The sequence below is a fragment of the Fistularia commersonii genome, chromosome 27 (genome assembly GCF_037954325.1).
Source record: "Fistularia commersonii isolate RoL2024-O1a breed Wild chromosome 27, RoL_Fcom_v1.0, whole genome shotgun sequence".
Taxonomy (NCBI): domain Eukaryota; kingdom Metazoa; phylum Chordata; class Actinopteri; order Syngnathiformes; family Fistulariidae; genus Fistularia; species Fistularia commersonii.
In genome coordinates this window covers 3,917,664-3,943,280 of record NC_141310.1, presented here as the reverse complement: position 1 = coordinate 3,943,280, position 25,617 = coordinate 3,917,664, and the positions used below count along the sequence as shown (strand labels likewise).

Here is a 25,617-nt window from a genome sequence, read left to right as displayed (position 1 = left end):
ATTGAAAATCTACATATAGCCTATGATGCATTTAAAAGTTATTTATGACAACTTTAAACAGTGCATGATTGTAGCTTATATATACTGTAGCGTTTTAGTCAGGGTAAAACGTCTTTTTAATAAGCAATAGCTGTTGTTGGCCAAAGCCACGCCACACAAGCATGCAATACAACTAACTGTTCCCGCTCAATTCCAGGTTTAAAAAAATAAAACAGAATTCCTTGCACCCTAAACCATACACCCAAAATTCCCAGCAACCCCCAAAATCACATGGAAAACAAGCATCAACTTAAACTCCAACATTCGTGACTTGCTACAGGGCAGGACTGTCTCAGAAAATTTGAATATTGTGATAAAGTTCTTTATCTTCTGTAATGCAATTACAAAAACAAAATGTCATACACTGGGATTCATTACAAATCAACTGAAATATTGCAAGCCTTTTATTATTTTAACATTGCTGATTATGGCTTACATAAGTGGCTTACATCAAAAATTCTATCTCAAAATATTAGAATATCATGAATCAGTAATTTTTGTTTTTTTATTGCATTACAGAAGATAAAGATCTTTATCACAATATTCTCATTTTCTGAGACAGTCCTGTGCTTTAAGCTCACGTGACGTCTTGCAAACTTTTTAAATAATGCACAGGTTTGTTTGGTGTCGTTTCCATCACCGAAACGCTCCCTCAGTAAACACATTCCCGTTTATTTTCTCGATTTAGTTAATTTGGAGATCAATGGATGGACGCTAATAGTCGAGCGGTTTCCATTAGGAACGCCAGCTTTATTAAAAAGTCGGACTCCTGAAAATACGTTGCAGGACTTTGCACCATCGACACAAATAATTCAGGGTCTTCATTACTCAAAGAACTAAAACTTGACAGAGACCATAATCCCGTACGACACAAACAATAGAAAGTGTGCTGCAAAGGGATTCAAAATTTTAAAAGCACAACAATCTGCTCTCTGTCTCCGTCCCTCTTTCTTTTTCTCACCCAACCTGTCGAGACAGAAGGCCTGAGCTAAGATCTGTCCGGGGTTTCTCCCTAGTAATGGGTAGTTTTTCCTTGCCACTGTGGCCACGTGCTTGCTCATGGGGGAATGTTGGGCTTCTGTAAATCATTTTAAAGTGTGCTCCAGACCTGCTCTACGTGTAACGTGTTAAGGGAATAACCCTTTTTTTTTATTTGGCCCCTTGAAAATAAATTGGACACAATACATTTGAATAGGATGACGTTGATGTGTACGTCGTTTCAAGTGAAAGCCTTTGAGTCACTTAACTAAACACGGGGATCATGATGATTATCGCTCATTTCAACTGTTTGATCGTAACCTCATCGTCGAACAATATACCAAATATATTTCCGATGAAAGAACTAGCGAGTTTCCGCCCAAAGGTGTTGGAATTACTGTTTCAAAAAACAACATTTGATAAGAAAGGACGAGATTATACTTCGAACTCAAAACGATGAGAATATCAGGAGACGACTTGATCGAGATGATCGACGGATTAACCGCCAACTTGTTGCTGCTTTGCCAATCCGTCTGCACGAGGAGTTGCATAAAATCTTCCAACTAAAACAAGACAAATGTTGATTTACAGCTTTGCACATCTGGTGCTTAAACGTTAAGAGCTGAGTTGAGTTTTGATTCCTCTAGCTGTTCTTTTCAACGCCTCCATATGTCGGCCAACGTTTTCCGTACACTATGTACCACACTCTGGAGTTAAACTTGATACTTTGGAGCAATCCCAGTAAACGACTGGGTTTGAACTTAACTTGCAGCGAATTTGGAAGTAATAAATCTAGAAGCACAGAGCGTTGTGTCATATTAAAAACCTCACGGTATGAGGGAAGCAGAGTATTTGTATCCTGCAGCATCCACCCGCTGAGCAGGACCATCATGTCGCCTCGTCGGCGGAGGGATACAACAACCAATGTCATCGTGGTGCTGAGGCACTTGCAAAGCAAAAATGTCTGCCTAAGGGAAACTCGTAACTGACACATATAGAGCATATTTTCCCAGGTACCGCCGCTGAAACTCACGTTTCCTCGTGTGTAGAGGCGTGTTGCAAGAAAACGAGCCTTCACCAGATCACCCTAGTCGGGATTTTAAAAGGAAGAGAGGTAAGATAGCGGCGGGAGTTTGCCAAATGTTGTCGGACCTGTGAAAGAAGTTGGGAGTTGAGAAAGACCATCATTGCGTTGTGTGTTCTGGTGCTGAGGAGACTGTCATTTGTTGGTTTATGCTTGTGTGACTGTGTCATTTATGTTCTCCCTGTGTTTAATTTGTGTTTCACCGACTAGAAGAACGCGGTCTACTAATGTCTTAAAAGACAAAAAAGAAACCCGCTGCAGCGGCTCGGTAACGTTAGCTCTTTGCAGTCCATATGAAGCTGGAATTGCGGCTAGCATTAGCCGGCTAGCCGAGTGACGTTAGGTTGCCTCCGCTATCAGCCAACCTTCGGACGCCGATGTTTTGGGGAGATTTTTTTCGCCCCCAAAACTGACAACCTGGTCAGCGGGCTCTTAGAAACGCGTTAGAACGGCGAGCGACTCCACCGCAAATGAACACGGCAAGTGTGAAACGGTCGCGGCGAGTCTTCGTCTGACGAAGCCGAGCCATCAGTCCAAAGCTCCGGCGATCTCATGTTTTATTTTAATCCGGGGCGTCAGTGTCGAAATGATGCGATGCCAGCGCCAACTTTGCCCACCGGCGCGGTCATTATTCCGCACTGACGCCTCCCCTGGCAGCGGTGTGACCCCGGCGGCTTGTGTGTTTTCTGCAGGTTTCAAGATCGCCAGGATGAATCCTCAGCAGCGGATTGCCGCTCTCGGAACAGACAAGGAATTAAGTGACTTGCTGGATTTCAGTGCGGTAGGAAGCCTTTTCGATTAAAAAAAAACAAAAAACAAAAACATATCCTAAGTGACCGCTAAAATGTGTTTTTTTTTGCAAATTTTATTCTCCGTGTTTGAATGTTTGAACGCGTCCTTTTTTTTTAACTCTCATTGCTAATCTTAGAAATTCTGAATTCCTCTTTTTCAGATGTTCTCCCCGCCTGTAAGTGGAGGGAAAAACAGGCCCACGACGCTTGGAAGCAGTCAGTTCAGTGCGTCAGGTAGGACCTGAGCCCCCCAATGTTCAGCTGTGTCTTGTGGTAAAGAGATATTATGTAAAAGTTTTATTGATCAAACGGGGAAAGGCTGTCCTGTGTAAAGCTATGTGCCAAGACCTAGGTTATAGTCATACAGTCTGCACAATACTTGACTTGCATTTTGAGACACTTGCAGTTTATTTATTAAATACAGAATGAAAACAAACCGTACTCTTAGATGCTTTGTTTTACTTTGGACGCACTAATAACTTTTGAAACCCTGTCTTTGTTTCTTAGGCCTGGTTGAGATTGCCAGCCCAAATCCAATTTTGGGGCATATCCAGATTTTTTCTTTTTTTTCTTTTTTTATAAAGTTCTGACAGCCTTAACAAACAAACAACCAAACAAAAAATGAAAATGTTGAAAATCTCAACCAAACCACAGGGGAAGGTTGCTTGAAATGGGATTATAATCATATTCCATGATGTAAATAACAAATCTAGAGTCCCTCGATGCTTTGAGGTTCAGCTTACCCTTAGTTGTAACAGACTAATGTAACTTTCACGCTGTCGGGACAAAAGGGCATCAGAGTAGCCGGCATGATTCCATGTTACTAAGCTGATGCAGATTGTGTCTGGTGGAACGTAGGAGTTCTGTACAGTGGCTTGGTGATGGGACTCTTTGGTGGGCAAGATGATGGATCTGGGCCTCTCATGAGGCTGCATTTGAAAGCTGTTGTGTTTGGTCATCACTTGCATCTAACTCTGTAGACCAGTGATCTGATTTGAGAAAAATCTGATTAAAGGAAAATTAGATTCACTCTCAATCTGAACAAAGCCTTAGTTTTGTTTGTCTTCTAGCAAAACATATGAAAGTAATCTTTTAGTGTCCTCTATTGATGTCAGGCATCTTCAAAATGACTCATTTATGCAATGCCTTTTACAGCTTCCAGACACTCATTGTCTTATTTGTGAAATGTGATAAAAGTATAGCCATGATACATTGGCCACTGAGGCCAATGAAAGAATTCATTTTTGTCTCGGTTAATTGTACCCCACCCCCCCCGTACCCCCCCTCCCGAATTGAATGGCTTCCTCCTTGGCCCTTGCTCCCCAGCAGTTTTTGCATGGTTCTGTAGACAGAAAGATGCAGGTTACAACATTTACTCTTTAATGGGGGTAATTTCTATAGTGGCAAATAACCTTGGATGCTTCTTATCTTTTTCTTTTTTGTTAGATGTATGAATATGGCATAAGTAACACATATTCCAGCTGCTATGAATGAGTTGTATTGTCCGATGCATTTGCTAACAGAAACAAAATCTCAGACGTTGAACTGTTTGTTAAAGGGAAATGTTGATATGAATGATATTAAACATTATTTTGTGACTTGATCATTACTGGAATTATGTGTAAATTGCATCATGGGGAATAGAGAGCATTTCTGCTTATTGTCCTATAATTTTGTTTCCATCAAACAGTTATCAGCAGGATAACGGCTCTATACACAGACACAAACAACTGGTGTCTCGGTCATTTATCTTTAAGTGACTTTACTGGTTTGTGTGTGGTTGTCTTAGAAAAGGTCAGAATCCCGGTCTGTTGATCATGTAGTAGCTATAAAAGGCACAGGGCCAAAACACATCTATTGTCTTACATGTTACCAGAGAACACGAACAAACAAGCATTTTGTTTTCTGAAAGCATGTCTTGTGTGCATCCACAATGCCTTGTTGTCCTCATTTATCTCTGAAAGGAAAGACACAAGTATAGTGGAAACTGAAGGAAAAAGGGAGCAAGAACAGATCGGTCAGTCATGACCTGCAATCACAGCAGCAGTTGGAATGAACATCGTTGTGACTTTGAGGCTTCGGCAAATATTGGCTCTCAAAATAGTTTTCTCAAATGTCCTTTTGTTATTATCAAGTAAACTAAATAAGGACAGAATATTGCATTCTTTTTTTCTATATGGAGCTGATATTGATTTAGTAGCATGAGTAGAAACTGTATGTTTGTGAGAAAAGATGCAGACAATAGGGTCAGATGGAGGCAGACTAATCGCTGTGTCGACACCTGAAGGGAACAGCCGAAAGTAGAAGAAGGAGACAAAGCATCATTGCCCCTCTTTTGGTATGAACTGAAAGTGGAATCCGTTAACCCGCAGCTGAATTTATAAAAAATGAACTTTATTTTTGATAATTATAAAGATAACTGCTGCACAGTTTTTAAAGTGGTCTGTTTCATGTAGTAGTGTTTGCCACATAGTACTAACAGGTTTATGCGCAATAGTCCTCCAAGATTTTGTATTTGGTTAAACGAGAGGCGTCCCAGGCTAAACTAGCCGCCCATCTTGTCACTACCTGCCCGACTTCTCCTTATTAAGTGGATCAAATTCCATTGTCATTGTGGATCTGAGTGCTGATAATTTGGAGTTATGTAACCTAGCCCTCTGAAGTCACTGTACAATTGATGATCCGTTCACCATTCCAGATTATTAATGATCCCACCACTTGTATTCAGCAGTTGTAAATGAAAGAAAAGAGACCCCTATTATATTGATTTAACAGTCAGATACATAATTGTGATCATCTTGGGTTCCACCTAATCTCTGTAGAAATTAGCATTATCAAGTCATTTTGTTTGTTACTCTGTGGAGTAACAAACATTTACACACTGACGCCAGATGAAAAAAAAAGAAACGGCTGGCTTAAAACATGCAACAAAACCATGAGAGCAAACAGTTTTAGCTGAGATTCTCCACTTGTACACATTGTTTTCCTTTTCCTGAACACAAGACTTGTTATTTGAAAGACAGCTGACAACACCATTAATGTCCCATATTTTGGATGGGATTTCTTTAGATTTACATTGTGTTCAGCGATTGGTTAGGGATCCTGTGCACTACAAAGATCAGTTGAATTGCAGAAATGGTGTTTATCAGTTTATTAGGTACTTTTACTGGGGTTCTCCATTTTTGTTTTTGAAGACTTTTCCTTTAGCAGCTATATACATAAATCAAAACATATCTTCATTTTGACAAGAGGGGCCTAACTTAGGTTGTGGTTAGAGCTGCTATGGCAACTAAAACAACCCTAAACCATGCTAAGAATCCCATTGGAATTAAATAGGCGCAGACTGGAAATACATCAAACCCACATTCCTGAAAGAGGCCGATTATGGACAGTGTTAAGAAGAGAAGGTGTGTATTGAGTTGCATGTACATGAAATTTCTGCAGGAATTTTTTTTCAATTATCTGTTTTCTTCACAGCTACTTATGTTTACGGTTACTCAGAGGCAGAACCTGAAAATGGTTAAACCTTATTGCATAACTATTTTAACACACGTACATGGTCTCACTCAGAAGAAAATAAAGGCAAAGACCATTGAAACTAAGAATAATTGGCTATATCTGCAAAGACTCCATTGTGATGACTTATTGTTATCAGCTATTTGCGCAACGTGGCCCTTTGGCTGCTTTTACACACTACCTGAGATGAGGATTGATAATTTTCAAGGAAGTCACTCAAAATCCTGCATTTTGTCATGTATCTGTGCTTGTAGGCTAGATTTTAATAAAGTACATTTTTTTTGTCTTTCCGAAGCACTGACCGACAGGTCTTTCAGTCTGTGTTTTTTGTGTTTTGACCCCCTTTTTTTAGCTAATTTGAGCAGGAAATATTGCGCTACAGTTAAACATCAACATCTATCTGAAAGTGCGCAGAAAGAGAAAGGAGACCGATCATTCTGCTGCTGGGCCGCCTCAATGCAGGACAGCAAACTCAAATCAATGATGAAAATAACGCCACTGTCGCAGAGTGCTGGGATGCAACAGGGATTCACTCGCTGGGTCCATATTATGCTGGTGGTATTTTGCGTGAATTAAAGAAATCATCCATGGTGAGGTGGTTTTGATGGCCTTTATGTAAAATCTCTGTCTTAAATGTAGAAAAAAGTAGTCATATGGTCCCTTAAATAAAACCATCGAGGACAAATATCTTACACATAATACAAATTACAATTGGAGGTTATTAGGTAAATGCAAATATGGAAATTTGTACTGCCTTACCTATTCTGTTTTCTGAATTTCTCTAATTTGCCTTTGTTACCAACTCTATTCAGAACATCACGAATCTCAAATCAGAGATGTTTCTTGCGATCCAACACTAAATATTACATATCATAATGTTATATCAATGCTGAAGTTATCGATTTGAGCCATAATTATGATTTTCAGTTTTTCAATCTTTGAAAATAATCAAAAGATTTACAATCCCTTCGCACTGTTTTTTTATTGTATTGCATAGGTTGAATAAATATAATATACAGTGTTAACTACTGTATTTTGAGTCATCGTCAAATATTATACAGCTGAAGCCCAGTAATTCTGTATAATAAGACTTTTCTTGACTCTTGATTGAAGCTGCGTCAGCCATATATGGATTGTAACCCCTCCACCAAATAATCCATGTTTTGGTCCTGCCATTCAAAAGTGAATGGAGATATTATGATTTAATACCGTGTGAAGTTCACATCCGGCGCACGGCCTCCTGTCGGCAGGGCTGTGCACTCAGTGACTTCAAAAAAAGACCAGCATCAGCATGGTGCTTTTTGTTTGGACCAGAAAAGAGCAGGAGACAGTCAGGAGAATGGTGGGTTACAGCAAAAGCTCATTGTCATTGCTCCGTGTTGTCGGGTGACTACTGCAGTTCTATAAAGACTGGCATTTGTTTTCTGCAACTTTATAAAAAAGGAGAGAAGTAGAATATAGGACTCAGTTGTGTTTCGTAAATATATGTATGTTAGGGTTTCTATGCATATGTTTATCATTGAATGATCTGACTGATTAAATCAAAATCTAGTTTTGTGATGTATATGCTTGCGCTGATCCTGCCTGCACGCTCGCACTCACAATGACATAATGATGATGAAGGTGCTCTTCATTGGTATCCCTACTATTGATCATGCCATTCATTTAACAGGCCCAGCTAGTTAGCTTGTGTTTCTGAGGCTGCCATGAATTTCTTTGCAACCAATTTATGAATTCATGCAAACTCTTTTGGTATCGCTCAGTCCTGTCAAACAATGCCTCTTAATCATGAGATGTCACACTGTTCTGTTAGAGGGAAGCCGAGCACTCTTCTGCTGTCTTTCGGACTAATTAGCTCCTTGAGTGTCATTTCCTATTATTTTTGCAGTGGCGAAAAAATTTTCAAATTCAATTAAAGTTTGGATGAAATGGAGATTTGAACAGCTAACAGCTGTTTCCAGGTAATTGGAAAAAATAGAAACCCTGATTAGGCATTCTTGAAAATGTCTTCTTAAGTGTCAAGAAAAGTGTTTGGTTGTTATGTGTTTGGGGGAAAAGAGGCAATATGATTAAATTAGTGACAGTTAAGGTTGAAAAAGATGATTGTTCATGTTTTAATATCATGTATCTAATATTAACAACATACTTTCAATTTGGAATTATCTTTTCAATGTCCATAATACAACTGTTTGTCTCCCAAATTCGATGTGCTTAACAGTGCACATATCTTTCTTTACATTCTTCCTTTTCAAAAGTTAGTTTTGAAAAGTAGGACGTACTTCTACAAGTTTTCTCAAGGAAAAAAAAAAGTTTCAACTGAATCAGAATCAGAAAACTATATTTGTGCCCGAGGGGCTATTGGGGATCACTTGATGACTGATCACCTCCACATCATCATTAGCCCAGTTGCTCTATTAGATAATTCAATCAATTATTACTTACTTCCCTTCAAATTTATTTAAAAAAAAAAACAAAGGTTACTGTGCCGGGGTGCTTTTGTTCATGGATGCTCTCCTGACTCACTGTTTAGCTCTGAAGTGGATGGAAATTCTTTTAATCGACAGGAATCTGTTCTTCTGCCAGAAACAAGGTACATTGCTACTTTAACAAAGGTTCTTGGTGATGTTTTTATTTGTTTGCTGCTATGTTTTCACCTTGTGCTGTTTTTTTAAAAGTCTTTTTACATTTTTAATTTAGCTCTTTGATGTCATTTTCTCGATGAAGCATTGTGTTACCTTGTATTTTTGTGAAAGGTGCCATTTAAATAAACTTAAATACACACCCCTGCAGTGATTATTGTTTGAAGGTAAGAGGGGCAAGAGATAAATCCCATTCATAGGTTGGTGAGATAATGGTTGCCCCAAAACTCATATTATTTTTCTGATTTTTCATTAGTTTTTCCTCAAACCTAAATACCAAAGGGCAAGTTAAAAGCTGAATTATCACTTGTAGACTATATTCCCTTTAAGCCCTGGCTTACTTTTTCCTTGTCCATTGCAAAAGACTTGGAAATATATTATAGAATTTTGATACAATAATTAAAATAGACAGTGAGGCAAATAGAGAAAACATGGCAATGTGTTATTTCTATTTTTTGATAGATGTTTTTCAAAATGTCCCTCTTGGTTGGAAACATGGAGACTTTAAGAATATTAATTTCTTCTTAAAAAGCATTACAGTATAAAAAGTGCTAATGTGCATGAGGCTATATTATATAACACAACTTGTACTTTGTATGGTATTTAGTATTTCCTTTCTGTAGGAGGCTGGCTGTGTGCATTCTGCAAGTTTTAAAGTTATATTACCGATCACCTGGCTTTGAACAGTTTTCACACCCACAGCCATTTAGATGAATGACTGAACTGACAAATCTCTCAAAACAAAATTTTGCAAACGAAACACAAAAAATAATGATGTCAAAATAAACCGCTGAACCCTGGAAGTGTATCTGGTCTGTCGTGGTTAAATCCCTCCTACCTCAAGCCTCCAGCTTGTCCTCTTGTGTCTGATGCTGGGAGTGGGGGGAAAGCACCTACAGAAGTGATTCTGAACATAAGGCAAGAGAGTGTGCAGACAGAGGTGTGGAAATTGCTGGGAATGAGGGTTTGGATGGTTGTATCTCAGCTGAGTAAAGCCGGATAATTGAGGCAGAGCGTGACTGTGCCGGAGAAAGATGGAGCGAGAAAGAGCTCAAGTGTCTCTGGCAAAGATTCGTCATTTTCTCTTCCAGCTGTGTTGATGATGCACATTTGATGAGCCCATTGACGCTGTAGTGTAGTGGGGCAGTGGATGGTTGCTGATGAGTGACTCATTTTCCTTCAGTGGTGGTTATATTATTTGTTTATACTTTTTGTGGCTTTTTTTTTTTTTTGAACTCTACCAGTAAAGTCATAACTAAACCGGTTATCTGCTATTTGTGTTGAATAAGAAAATGTCAAACACTCCAAAGTAAATAAAAACCAATGTACATTTTAATTCTTTTAATGGGTAATGTTTCTGTGAACCACCAAGTAAATGTGTGTTTCTATTGGCCTTTTTTGACCTGAGTTACTGCAGGCTTGCGACTTAGCGCAATAAAACTAAATCTATATAGCTATCAGTTTGTTTGGTCAGAAGTAGGTTGTATGGCTATCATTGTACTTTGGCACAAGGAGTAATAGAACCTGTTGAAAGTATGCATCTTTGCAAAATTGATTTTTGCAGCTTTCACAAAAGTATTGAAACACACCAATAAGACATTCTTGGGTTGCATTCAAGTTCTCTCCATTACAGCAGTTATGAAGTGCAAAGATTTTCCACTGTAGTGACAGTTTCTGCCAATTTTTTTACAATTATATTAATTCTAAAAAGTGTTCTCTCAATTGAAATATCAATTATTAGCTCCATTATTGACTTAACAGAAGTATTGTTTCAATTTATATTTTGAATGTGAGTTATAGTTGGTACACTTGTGTTTCATTTTCTTTTGTCTCCTGCTTCAGTGAACAATGACATTGTGCAACTATTGAACCCTGGCAGAAGATGATAACCCCAAGACTTGATAGCTAGTTATTCTTGAGAGTAAATGCTGACGATTGTTACAGTTTCAAGGCTAAAGGCCCAATTTCGGGCTACACTATGTCACGTTGGACTTTTCACATGACCTAAATTTTAATGTATCAGCTCAGGAACCAGCAAAGGATATTTTGGGGATACAAGTAACAGTCATGAGACTCCTAACTATCTTTTTTTCACTGAAGCCCCTGACAAAGAGGAAGCAAATTTTCTGTGTGTTAGCAGTAAAGCATCATATTGAAACCAAGGTACTGCTCTGGTCTGTGGAGCATGGCTTCTGGTTAAAAAAACGTCACTGAATTTCCAACCTCGAATCATAAAGGTTACTAACCGAATATTTGCCTTGCATATTTGCAGGCATCAGAGATGATGAGAATTGATCCACAATAGTCAAATTACGATAAGCTTCCACAGAATTTGGTGTTGATACGTCATGTTTTACTTCCTGTGCTCAGTTTTAAATGAAGATCATTTTAACCCAGTGAGGTTGAATAACAGCTATAGGGTATTCTTTGTTAATCAGTGTCAAATGTAGTCGGCTGTCAGGAATTCAGAATATTTCTAGAACAATCTCGTAGCGTAGAGGCTTTGAGGAGTTTAGTTTTGATGTTTGATAAAGGTAAACCACATTGCAGTAAAAGTGAACTGAAATAGCCATGCCTTCAAATTAGTCATGACTTCCTTCCTCTGTTTTTCCCGTCATTTACAGCGTGTCTGTCTCACTGGCACTGCTTGTTGACTGCCTCAAATCAATAGCCTACTACATAGTCGCAAACATGTTTTTGACATAGCGGCTGGTACATGTTGCTGTTGTTTCCAGCAAGGGCAGCAACAGTAGCTCGACAAAGATTTTTTTTCCACGTTGACCTTTTTAAATCCCGATTAAGATGCAGCTCCTCTGCCGGGCACGATTTCTTCAGGTGCAATTCCAGCTTCCTCATTGTTTTTCCCCTATTTTCTGTTTCTAAATGTCATATTTATGGCCTCCCACTCTGCTCCTGCAAGACTTACTTGGTGAAATGGGAGCCGTACCCAGCCCGCTGTTCAATGGAAAGGTTGATTTTCTATGTGTACAGTTGTGAGAGTCAATCGTCTGTCTGACAAATTGATGTTTGCCAGGTGTGTTTTGCTGGCTCTGAGTCAGTTGCAGGTTATTCATAGTTGTGTTAAATACTTCTGAAGAGAACAACAGAACAAAGAACCTTCAGTAAGATGCTTTGTTGATCAATACAATTTCCCTCTTTATTTTCCTCCCTTTACTATTTTGGCTAGTTACCCGGCAACACAGTGAATCATCCCAATAAAATACTTTGGCTATATGTCAGTATGGAGGCATTAGACAGTTTTTCACCTCACATGAAGAGCATTTGATGCTTTACAGGCAGTTAATAACGGTGCAATAGTTGAACCAGTTTGCCGCCCAGCACCGCTAGGTTGTGATCCGCCTGTGCTGGCTGGATTTTGGCCTCAAATCTCAGAGGATCAAGATTATATCACATTTCAAGGTTAAAACATAATTGACTTCACTCCTTGTTCCTCATTGTTACCTATTAGTTATTTATCTGTGCGAGAATGGTATCTTTAAAATCAACATTTCATGAAGTTTTTAATTAATAGGTCTTATTGCGATGGATGAAGTCCCCGCATGTATAAGCCACAACTTTCAAAATTTTGAAGCTATTTTTCCTCTGCAGTCAAGTTTTGTTCAGATGGGACTTTGGCTGTTACTGGAATCAAATATTGTTCCAACTGTGGAGACATCAAACATGTTTACTTTCTGTATCACATAAATTTGATTTCCAAGATGAGATATTGTATTTTTCATATGCCAGATGGCAGAGCTTTGCAGTTCAGTTGGACTTTTATACTATTTGTTCATTTTACTTCTTAAATAAAGAGGTTTTGTTCAGTTGCATATTAGATAGTTGTAAAGAAAAGTGTAAAGTGGTTCTTGCTTTTTGACAACTTGGGTACACAAAAGAATTCTTATTTATTCAGTTGTCCATACAGCTAAGGCATTGAGAATCATTGTCATTAGGGCAGATTTTTAAAGAAACTATTTCAGAGAACTTGAATTACAATTAAATGCAGTATATGAGAGGTGTTAATCAAATTTAGATTTGCTGCTTTTTAAAGTATTCAGGCTTAACTGCAGCTTATTCTTTGTGTTGACCGTTTCTCTAACAAATGTAGCTCAGACCCATTCTGCCTTTTGTGTTTTGAAGTTTGTGTAAAAAAGAAAGCTAACTTGAACTAGCTCACTATAACTCATCACTATGGACTCCAGAGACAAATAGGCATCAACAAATGACATACTGGCTCGCTTTTGATAACATAAAATGTGAATGCTGATTTATACACATCTCAAGGAGATTTTAGTGAAATCCCCACTGTAAGCTGCTGAGTCATGTACAAAGACATCTTGTAAGCTTAAAATAAATATGATGAGCTGAAAAATGGTGAAGTGATAAATGGACTATTGCTACTTGATTACCAAGGTTATTCCACTAGAGTCAACAAATAATGTTTTAGCTCCAATAATGATAATAATAACTCATTGCCATTTATCTGGAGAATTTTACTCTGCAGTCCTATAACAGTAGGATTGTTTTGGTTACCTCATTGTGAAAGAGATGGACATTGCATGGCATTTACGTTACGTAAACTGTTGGACTTTGGGAATTTGTTTTTGAAAATAAGGCTAGAGTAAGCAGGTTGAAAAAACACAAATGTGCTCACCTAGTAGGACTACAAATGTTTGGATATATTAAGAAAACCATGATTTTAGGCAAATGTACACTGGATTGTGTGTCATCTTCAGAGTCTTCTGACATACTTGTGCATCTCTGTCTCTGACAGGTATAGATGAAAGGACCAACCAAGCGTCTTGGGCCCCAGGTGGCGAGTCCAGTCCTTCCTATGAGTCCTCTCGGGTAAGATGACCTAGCCCTTGACGCCTCCGAGTGCCCTTTCTGCTCCACAGCACATCATTTAACACTCATTATATGGAGGTGGTACATTCACCAGTATCAGACATCTTGTTGGACCAGTGACAGACATGTGTCTGGTAGAAGTTCTTGATATTCTGATTGTGGAAGAACTGATAGTTTTCAATAAGTTGATTTTTCTCTCTAATTACTCTGTAGAATCAGGAAAAACAATGAAGAATGTTACATTTTATTTGAACTTGTACAGGTATTTGTCAACACAGAAAGTGCTGTATAGTCTCTCAACACCGTTCATTTTAATTCTTAAAGCTTTTTCAGAAAGGGAAGTATTTCCATGTTTCTGGAGATTTTTTTTGTGTGGTTTGCATGAAAGTAGCTCTCTCATGTCCATTTCTTTATTATGCCGTTATTTTGTTCCAAAAAATCAATCCCAAGTAGCGAGCTGAGGCAAGCTGAAATACCATATCATTGTGATTGAGAGCTGAAACTATGAATGCATTTAGTTATACATTCACAGAATTGATATGTGGTATAATTTTGTTCAAATATCTAAACAATTAAACCCAAAATGTCCTCAATGCGCATAGGAGTCTCTTAATTAAGTGTTAGCGTATCTGTGATTTGTGGGACACAGCACTTTATTCTGTTTATCTGTATTATCACAAACGAAATGAGGGCCTCCCTTAGAAAACCCATTAGCCCTGCAGCATGCAGTTTTTGACAGAGAATGATGGCCAATGGATAAAAACAACAATGACGATTTAAATGTAATCGCTGCATTTTCCCTCTAAACAAGAATAGAAAACCAAAACCATATTATGCTAATAAAGAACCAAAACACATTTTTGCACTTTGTGCTGCTGAGGATGACACGCAGTCGGCTGTACTTCATCGACCCGTGGCAGGGCTAACGTTGTTGTTAATGTTTCCCGCCTGTCACTGACAGCCCCATTATCATTGTTTGGTAGTTGGAGGAATTTGTCTTTTTTTATGTTTTTGGGGGCTTAGTCATTCCTCCTTGAAATAATACTGGATATGTATTAATCAAAAGGTTACTACACTATATAGCATTGGTTTGTAAATGTTTGAAGTGGTTGCATATATAAGGTGATTAAAAACTGTTCCCAGACACGCTTTGCGGTCATGTTTAAGCCATAGAATGAGAGCTTTCTCGCTAAGTACATGATGTTTCCAACTGCACATTGTAGTTTTAAATTACTCTTTTTTATTTTGATTTACTTATTTATCTAGATTCCCAATGTTTGTTTCTGGAGGAAAAGGTATATGGTACAGGTATGGAATTTACAGCAAGCAAGTGATGATGTCTTTTCAAATAATAAGAAGTATGAGATGTGAAGGACTCACACATTTAAGGAGAAGAAGATAGTGTTGAACACGCGCTTTGACTCAGGCATTGAGGGCTATGTGAGGGCTATGTGCTAATTTTTCAAATTTAACTGTTTGGGTTGTGAAACCTAAAGGTTTGGGATGGATGTTCAGGAAAAAAGTATCAGAACAGTAGCTGTAGTTACAGGTTAGCCCCTGTTTTCATTGTAATTTCCTTGCATTGTATTTCACAACACAAGGAATGCTCTTCTATTTGCTTGCCTGCACATCTTGAGCTTTAGGAGGGCAGAATGACAAGTCGCCCTTCTGTGAATAATGCACATACATTCCTTGGAGGACCTACAAAGACAAGTATCAGGCAAACACTTTCTGTCACTTCTAAATCATTTCTAGTTGGCATGTATCAATCTCTTGATCTTTTCTAATTTATTTAAAGATAACAGTTGTCCTGTTCCTTTGGTGAGCTGAATTTCATGTATATATATTTTGTTCCCATGTTGAAGGCAGAAAATGTAGTAAGGGCTCATCGATGCGTTTATTGCCAAATTAAGTGCATGTTGTACATTAAGCATAAATGAAGGCAATAAAGTGTGAACTCTCTTCACATAGGTCAAGCCGTTATTTAGTCTATGTAAATCTACCCTTTCGTTGTTAATGAGCAATTACTTTACCGGCAGGTGAGGACGTGTCTGACAGAGGCCTTCCCATGTTTGAAAGATCAAATTTAAACAATGTTGGGACAATTTATGGAGTTCATTTTAGTAAGCCGAATAACCGGAGTGAGAACATCTCTGTGTGTGTGAGCAAGTGTGAACTGCCCTCTCCTTTGCTTGTTTGTCCCTCATACTTTGGTTGTTCTAGATGCCCTGTATGAATTTCATTTAATGTCAATCTCCTGTCACTTTCTGTTAGAATTCAGTTAAATGTCAGAGCCACCCTGGCTGTGTTACCTTGTTTATTTCTCTATGCCCTTCCCGAATGAACATCTACAGGCAATGGTAACATCGGCAGCTTGATTTGAATTATAAGACAGAGACACTTGAGATATCTTTCCTCCAGGTACATATAAATGAGTATTTCTGACATCGCAAGGCACAGCATCATCCAGCAGACAGCTTTTGATATCCTGATAGAAGTGTGCACAAACACGCACGCACACAGCTGCATATAGACCGAAGATTGACACAGATTTGATTTATAAGGTTTATTGCCCGTTAAACGTTATGTTTTATATATTGTTTCAGAAGATGTAGTCCAATTGTTTCGGCTCCTGTAATATACAGCGTAACACTGTATTAAATTATTCCATAGTATCCCATTGGAAAATGAATCTTTAGTCACACAACACTTTTTCCTGCCTTACATGGTGGCTAAATACTTAGAGCTAAATTAGTCACAACAATGTATGTGATCCAAAATCTGTTAAACAATAACTGTTTTATTAGTTCAATTACCAGTGATAAATGCTACTTCTGATGTCCCCGGGTTCCAAAATATTCCAGGACAGACTTTCAAACTAAAAGTGCCAGACGCTGGCATTGTCTTGTATTAATGTTGCCATGCTCCATAGGCCCATCAATGCACATCCGATTTCCAATTGATAATCATTGAGAATTGTGTTCTCTCTCCTGTAACCGTTATAAATAAAAGGATTTTAATGACTTTCATATGATCCTGGTACTCGTCTCAAGCAAACTATCTGTGTGTTGTGACAGCACAAGTGGGATACTTGGCTCCATCTTCAGACACCCCTGTTTGTTTTTCAAAGACCTGAAAACAAAACACAAACCCAAATTGTGGTTAGATGATGCTGGTGAGATGATTACATCAGCATCTTTTGGCCAAATGTTTTGTTTGTACTTCCTTGATGCCAGAATGTACCTGTAGTGTAAAATATGTTTAACTAGAATAACTTTAAATTAGATTAACATCCAAGTAGCTATATTTTTCCCGTGCACCACAGAAATACCACATAAAACATGAGAGACCAAATAAGTAGTGAAGATAAGAAAGTAACCTCTATGAATGAATGATCAATTTATGAATTCTCTGTGGTATTCTAAATCTATATTGACACTTTTGGGTTGTTTTCTTGATGAAAACCTCTATGATTCCACGTGTTATTTTCTTCTATTATCCTCCTTTATCAAGGCCTTTTCTTTCACGTGTTGATGCCTTGTTACTAACTTGTTACTTGTTTGACACCTGTGATCCCCCATAAAAAATATGCTCCAGTCTCACTATCTGTCATGTGTTGATCTCCCTGAAGAAGTCCTCAGTGCTTTGTCTGCTATGAAGGGAATTCAGACTTGTCCTGAAGCTTGTGCGAGCTGGTGAGCTGCAAGTATGTGATCAGTCGACTGTGAACAGTCCCGAGCCCCGCCGTGCTGACCTTGGCTCCCAGCCAGCCGCTGTATCCTGGGCAGCTGTGGCTGTAGGCTGGCGGTTTGACAGTCAGGGCTGTGCCCAACGCCACAGCACGACAACCCCCACTTCCCCAGTGCCGTGCCCCGACTTGATACTCGACCCCACAAGCATCCATCATGTTCATATCATCACTTCCAAAGGTGCCACGTGCAACTGCACGTTCACCTGGAATGGCCCACGGTGTGCGGAAGAGGTGACTTTTGAAAGACCGAGCCGACTGATTGGGGGACGAAGTATGAGCTCCAGCCAGCCTGCCTGCCTGCTGCTACAGTGATCTGACAGTTATTTAGCCAGTAGTGTTAACGTAGCCCTGTGGCAGAAGTGCCACAATGTGTTAGTGTCTTGAATGGATGTAGGCCACCAGTGTTTGGTAATGACCAGGGATCTGTGATTGATGATCTAACGTTCCAGAGGAGTAAACATTAACAGAAATACATATTCACGAGTGCACGTTGGCACACACATTGATAGACACACACACGGATGTCCATTATACCCTGGCCACTTTTGCCCCCCCCCCAACTCGCTTGCCTTTTACCGCTTCACAGTTGCAGTCACAACAATCACGAAGACACGCTTGTAAATTGTAAATTCTTCATTACTGGCAGCAAGTGGTTCCTTATACTTACTTGTGTTTGTAGTTTTTGATCTGAGAAGAGAATATGCTCCGTTCACTTTTTGCATTTGCCACATGTAAGCCTGTGTGTGAATGAGTTAAGTCTGTGGAGTACCTCATAGGGCTGTTGTTATTGAGACTGCTCACAGTGTGATTAACAGTTTGCGCTGCCTGGCAGGGCCACAATAGGGAATCTCTGAGGATTTCCTTGACACACCGCAACACTCCATTGCTTTTGAAATTACTCCATCACTATCTACTCACAAAAGAAGATGGATAATAAGATTTGCTTTCGATCTGCTTTTTTTTTTTTTGCACTTATTTATTTATTTTCACTGGAGACGTTGAATGCGAAGGGTATGAGTTGGTGAAAATAGCTCTATAGAAATGCAAGCCCACTGCTACTCAGACCCTCAGGTGACAGTTAATTTAGTTTGGGGAGTTGTATTTGACTGGAGCACATGAGGATTTTCACAGGGCTTGGGATTAACACCGTAACAGAGTATCTTTTATTACTTTGGACACCAAGTTTTCGAAAACCATACTGTGACCGATATTTAGACCTAAGCTCCTCAAGCTGATAACTGTCATGAAAAGGTACTGTTAAGCTGCAGGAGAAAATGCAATTTTATAAAACTGCAGGTACCTAGGTATGATGTAGGATTGCATCTTTCAGTTTCTTCCACTTCTTCAAACAACAGCTCCTCCATAGAGGAAAAAGTGTTAAATAGTATGTAAGCCCATCATTATACTGGAAAGAATGGTTGAATCACAAAGTAAACCTGCACATTTTACAGCAGATATCCAAGTTGCAGATTTTTTCTGCAAATGGCAAGTTACTTATTTATTGAAAAATATCTAATGACATTTTAGTGCTTTTAATCTTTTAAATCCTCTGCTTAAAAACAAGCCCATGTAACAGATAGTTGTTTTTGATCCATATGATGACTGTGTGACTTATATTCTTTGACTAGCTTGTGAATTCATTATAAGTCTGCTTCTGCCAGAAGGCGACTTATTTAAAGAACTGACAATTTCAACTTAACCTGCAGCATAAATATTTTAATCAGCAAAGGAAGAGAGCATTTTAGAGGGTATGCACCTCCATCCTCTCCAAACGACTTTTTTTTTTTAAAACCTGCCGAAAGGCATATAGACCAACTGCACGTATTGTGTGCTGTTTAAATGTTACATTATCCATTGCCCAAGAAGAAGACACTTGGAACAACTTCTAAGCTTATCAAAACCATGTCAGTACTGATTTGGACCATTTAAATTTTGAAAGGAAAGTGATCTGTTTAAGCATAATGTCACATGTAAAGCCTAGATTTACACTTACACACGTCTCAGTCTAAGTCATTGGCCGGATTTCGATCCAGTAGTAAGGGCTTTCCCTGCACTCGTCATTAACAGAACTGAAAAAAAACATGTTTATCTAGTAATTATTTTTTTAACCGTTATGTTTGACTGTGTGTGTAGCTCATTTCCATAACAAAACAGTTTAGCTCTTCCCTTACTCATTAGGGGTATGTCATGACACTCAATTAGTGAGGTTCCCAAATAATGTGCTTAATATTCTGATGTCTTTCCCCAGGGTTTCGCAGACAGCCCTCATTACGGCGATCATTTGAGTGACAGTCGATTAGTGTCTCATGAAGGATTGTCACCAACACCTTTTATGAACTCGAACGTAATGGGTAAGTAAGTGATTCTCTTCGACTCACTCCTCACTTGGCCTTTGGTAGTGGGAAGACATTATGGTGAAATGCCTGATTGTGTTGAAGGCACATCATGCATCTGGAGGAGGTAGTTTGAAAGGTTTGCCAGGGATATTTTTCCATCTTCTGCTGTCTTTATTTCTTCATTTAGTCGTTCTCCCCTTTCAATATCTCCTCATTCCTCCTCTTGTGATGACCCTCCCTCAGGCAAGAAGTCATGCCATCAGTATAGCTCTCTGTCATAAAATATTGTCTCCTAATCTTCATAAGCACTCAGAGCAACTTCTGTTGTCAGCAGGAAGTGGTTATTTGTGTGTTTGGTCTAGCAGAGGCATTACAATTCAGCATGTGTTGGACATGTGTTTTCTCTTTGGTCTATGGTTCTTCTGTTGATTGCTCTTTTAATTGAATCACCTCTTGGTTTGCTTATAACTGGATTCATTTTCTTGCCATTACTGTTTCCTGCTTTTTAATGCCCTTATTTCCCCCCAAAAAAGAAGACTTCCCATAGAAATGCATCTTCTTTAAACCCAGGTGTTCAGCTGTAATTTGGACTTGTGATATGATATAGTTTCCTGTTAAAATAATGAAACGGGACATTTAATACTGCATTTTCCCCTCTCCCTCCCGCCCCGATATATAACAAGCCATCAGTTTTGTGGGGACCCGTGTCTCAACTCATTAGGAAAAAGCCCGGGGGATTGGTTTCCTAGTGGTGTCCATAGTTCATAAATGGCTACCCCTGAACTAAAACAAAGTAATCGTTCTCGCAATGAATCACATGACTATTTGATTATTTGTAGGTTTGCCTGCAAGCTTCAGAATGTATTAGATGTCCCGCAGTGATATTTCAAAAGTTGACGCCGTGATTGTAAACTGTTCCTGTAATAGACTGGGAATACAATAATGGTCTGGCCTTGTTCAATTAATTCACAACAGTGATAGTTGTTGGGATATATATTGATTAACTGAGTCTTCAGTGCTCTCATTAAATCATGCCAAGTGCCTTGCAGCAATAAAAACGGATAGAATAACCACTTAGTAGAATATAAAGTTATTCTTGTGGATTGATATGGGTTTTCGTGTATTAGTGGATGTAATGGTTAAATCCAATAGCTTTCTACAGCTATTGGATTGTTCAACGGTCTGTTCGAAATCCAGAGGCATCTCCAATAATGCATGAAGAGGATACAATCTCTTCTATTCAAAGTTGGCTTTTAATCAGGTGTAAAACCGTTAGTGGAAATGGACCTTTTGCAAATCTCTAGTGACAATGGAATACTCAAGCAACCAACTACTGCAGTGAGAGAAGAGACCTGAGCAGACAAATTTATAAGAATAGAAAAAAGGTCAGAAATATTTGCTTGTATCTCAGCTCCGTTACTGCGATCACTGTGGAGGCAAATTTTATAGAGCCAAGTGAAATTGCACTTTTGGCAAGTAGGTTGCTGAACCACTCCCTCTGTAGTTAGACAAGTTAAGCAAAATCACATCACAAGTAAGCAAAGAAAATGTTGTGCTGAAATATAGGAACAATTTTTATTAACCCTAGTTTTACAGATTTAGGCTCAGTTGCTGTTATTTTCTACTCATATTTCAGAACAATCATAGCTGTAACCTATTGTCAACTGAGCACTTGCAACAACTCTAATTCAAGTGTTTGTATGGAAAAATATATGAATACATACAAAAAACACTATAATTATATGCTGTTGGGGAACATAAACTTCTGTTTGTTGGTAGTTACAGTGTAAACTATCTACACAGCCTATCTTTATGTTTTGGGTCGTGAACTAGTCAAGGAGTTAGGTTGCTAATTGGCTGAAATACAGTATATAAAACAAAAAAAGGACCTGTACTCCACTTCTATTGCCTGGAGAGAAAGGACTTTGAACACAGTGGCATTAAGCCCCACTACCAGCTAGCATTTTGGTGGTGTGAATGCTGCATAAGACCCTCAACACCGCAGAAGTATAAACACCTGCGGCCCTGGGCTGGCGACGCTGCAGGTTCTGTGTTGAGCCAAAACACAAGTGTAAATCAAACCTAACCTTGTCAGTGAGCACAGAATGAAATCTTATACTGGCAGCAATATGATGAATTTCACTTGCGCAAAGACGGTGTCACTGTTTGTCCAAACAGTTTCAATGTAGTTCTGGTTTGTGATCACCATCAGTCTGTACATTTTGCAGTCACACCAACACCAACTACACCTCCAGCAATATTTTCAGCATTTTCTGAAGTTAATGCCAAAAAGAAAATTAGACTCTTTATTTTGTCTGTTTTCAGAAACGACGATTCTAATGATTAAAAAGTTGGTTGGATGGTTTTTCCATTGAACACAGGCAGTGGCCTAAAAACGGGGGAGTGGCGCCGTAGATATGAAGCTGACGAATGATAGTCTAAGGAGCAATGACTGCATAACGATGACACCGTTCTCCCAAGAGGGCCGTTCTCATGTTAGAGACGCATGAGACCAGCTGATGCACAGTCCGCCCCGAGTCCAACTCCACTCTGCTACAATCCTCTTACTGATTCGTCATCCACTGTATGCTGCCCAACAGGTGGTAGACACGTTGTTGTTGTGCTTGTAGCATGATATAGACAGGACTTTCCAGACTCTCTGACACGGGAGTCCACCGGACTCAAACGCTTGTCACAAACGCACGTTTGAGACACACCAGTTTGGCGATCTACTCGAACACTGTTCAGAGAATCAATCCTACGTGATGATGTTTTAGCGTCCTATGGCTTCAGACCAAACACCAAATCTGTCATATTGAAGGGTTGAAGCTATACTATTATCGTATCCGTCTTCGTGTGGAAGCAGCATCAGTAGATTATTTTCATCAATGTGATTTTAATATGTAGGTTCCTCGTTGAGACACATGTTTTTTTCACAGCCATTGTGAACACACAACCGCTTTTGTCACTCTGGGAGTGACACTTCACATGCATACCTGTGTTTTGTCACTCCACACTTCATATGAGTAGACAGACAAATTAGCTTTTTACACACTGTTGAAGGAAATTTCCCACACAGCACAATTCTAGCCATAGACGAGTGCATGAAACAAGCACAAATGTGACAGTTTCACCGGATCGAGCCTGCTTGTTGCTCCGCCTGTCAGATTGCCCTCATCTGTCTAACTGCCTGTTCGCCTCTCATTGAAAAGGAATTATGAAACCCGTCATTCACCAGGTCTGAAAAGAATGGGATCCTCATTTATAAACATTGTGCGTGCACAAAAGAAGCCAAATAGCACTCTCTAAGCAAACACTGAGATTATGTTAAAACAAAAACATAAGCAAAACAGCATCTCTTTGATAGGGGAATCTTTCATATGCATAAACTGTCTCTCGGCTTCATCTAGAAATAACCTGGTAATGTGAACCTTTTGCTCAATTTTATGAGGCGTTATTGTGAATTTGTGGCTGACATATATGCCAAACAGCAAGATGAGGGATGTCAGGATCAGGATCAACTGCAGATCATTACGCCACTTGCCAACCCTGAGATTGATTACAGTGTCACAGAGACCACTGAAAGCCTCTGAAAGCTTCCATGGAAATGTAAATTCAGAAAATATAGTGCCATCAAAACCTTAGTATGAAAATTCTAATATCCCCTAATAAAGGGAATCATGCTTACAATGTTATAAGTAAATATTGTTTTTTCAAAGAGAGATGGGTTTGGTCACTTGGATGGAGTTATTGCAGTTTTTGCTACCATGGTTCCATAACCTCCTAAAACGTGGGCTTGAATTTGGAACACATTGTTTCATTTCTCTTTGCTATTGGTGCTTATCGAGACCTGATAAGTTTAAAAACTATGCATCGTCTTTTCAAATGATGTAGTTTTTGAGAAAAATTATGTTGACATATGGGGACACTCGGTCTGAATTTCCATAGAACACGTTAAGTCAACCCAAAATGTGATGCCCATGCATGCAGATGCCAGGTTTTAGGTGGTTAAATTCTATATCACATTATAAATGCAGCTGGATGCTAAATTGAGCTTCATGTCATGATACATATATTGCCTGGATTTGTCTCAAATCTCTGAAATGAGTTTTGTGTCCTAGAAATTACGGTGTTGGCAGAGCAGTGGTTGGCACTCCCACGTCACAGCACGAGGGCTCCTTCTGACTTGATTTGCATGTGGTATTAGATTTTCCCCCAGGTTTCCCTAGTTTTCTTTCATATAAATAAACAATATGTGTCTCTATATATAGTGTTGTTGATTTACTCATGTCTCGTCTTGGGCTTTACCCCACGTCTCGCAATATCTGTGTAAGATTCCATGTGCTTTTTGCATAGGTGTCTGTGTGTGTGCGTGTATGTGTGTTTGTATGTTTGTGCGTGTTTGTGTGTGTGTGAGGGGATTCATTCAAGCAATTACAACAGATCATAAGCTCCAATTCAAAGAACTGCACCCTTGATCCGTCTATTTTCTTTTGGACTAGACATGCATGTGTTAAGGCTTTATGTTTGTCTTTTTTCTCATTTTTGTTTTTTTTTCTCCTCTCATACCTAATTACTATGCTTATATGCTTTGAGGCTACTTACAGCTGCAAGTGATCACAGTGTGTGTCCTTTCATTGGAATAGGAAAAGAGGAGGAAATGTTGATTGACATAAAATCAAACATATAACATTCAGTAAAGTCAATCACATAGAAAAAAAAGGCAACAGTAAGCATAATGCAGTGTAACGTGTAATACTTAGACCTGGCATTTTAGTACCCTTATGTTCTACTAAAATAATTTGACAAATAATAAAAGTTGTTACTTGTTTTTAATGATTTTTTACTTAAACAAAGAGGTTTCACGCTGGCTTTACTGCTTCCCTGTGATGATGACTCTGCATCAGACCTCTTTACAACCATGTGCTTGAGACCATGATATCATAACTGCTGAGTCGTAATTTCATTCTCACATTCCTCAGGGGCACTTCATACATATTACCCATACAGCTTTGGCTTTGCATGAAAACTAATCAGCTTAATGTTGTCATCAACACACGCAAATAGCCACACGGATCCCTCTCCCACATGTGACCACCATGTGACTACCTGAAGGAGATGAATGCAGTATAGGTAGAAGTACACGTGAGGTAAAACTGAAGTGAATTGACATTGAAAACAAAGCAGTACAAAACTGCAGAATAAAGCAGTTATTTAGATTTTTTTTAACTTAGATTGTTTCATTTCAAAATTTACAGTACATGCGCTAATTTTCTGGATTTTTAGGCTATAGCTGATTCATATGTACATGCACAGTGGGCAAGCCTCACAAAGCCTACTGGCTCAGCAAAAACAAAGTTCCCATTGCAATCCATCTTCAAGCACAGAGACATCAGCCTGCTACGATCAGTGCGTCCCTGGCTAACCAGAGCGCTGTGGATTGGAGTTCTCCCTTGTGAGTTTTATTCAAGGTCCTTCGAGAAATACAATGATCACTGCCTTCCAGCTCAATCGCAAGCTTAAAACTAGCTTGCCTCGACAGTTTATTTTAACCACCAAGCACGATCCATCCCCAGCACACTACACCATAAAAGATTCAAGAGGGGATTGTCTGCCAACCATGTGACACAGGTAA

General features: G+C 39.0%; 1 protein-coding gene across 11 annotated transcripts in view; it reads left to right on the top strand.

Moving 5' to 3' along the window:
- Positions 1-1,985: 1,985 nt before the first annotated feature.
- Positions 1,986-25,617, top strand: part of tcf12 (transcription factor 12) — a 72,028-nt gene continuing 48,396 nt past the window's right edge. For 10 of the 11 annotated variants that reach the window (XM_086174668.1, XM_086174665.1, XM_086174666.1 and 7 more), the window contains exons 1-5: positions 1,986-2,131; positions 2,794-2,882; positions 3,054-3,126; positions 13,822-13,895; positions 19,895-19,997. In XM_086174668.1, coding sequence (XP_086030794.1) covers positions 2,811-2,882; positions 3,054-3,126; positions 13,822-13,895; positions 19,895-19,997 — 322 coding nt within the window. In that variant the 5' untranslated portion in view covers positions 1,986-2,131; positions 2,794-2,810. Of the gene's footprint in view, positions 2,132-2,793; positions 2,883-3,053; positions 3,127-13,821; positions 13,896-19,894; positions 19,998-25,617 lie in introns of those variants that run through there. The other variant, XM_086174667.1, reaches the window with a different exon arrangement.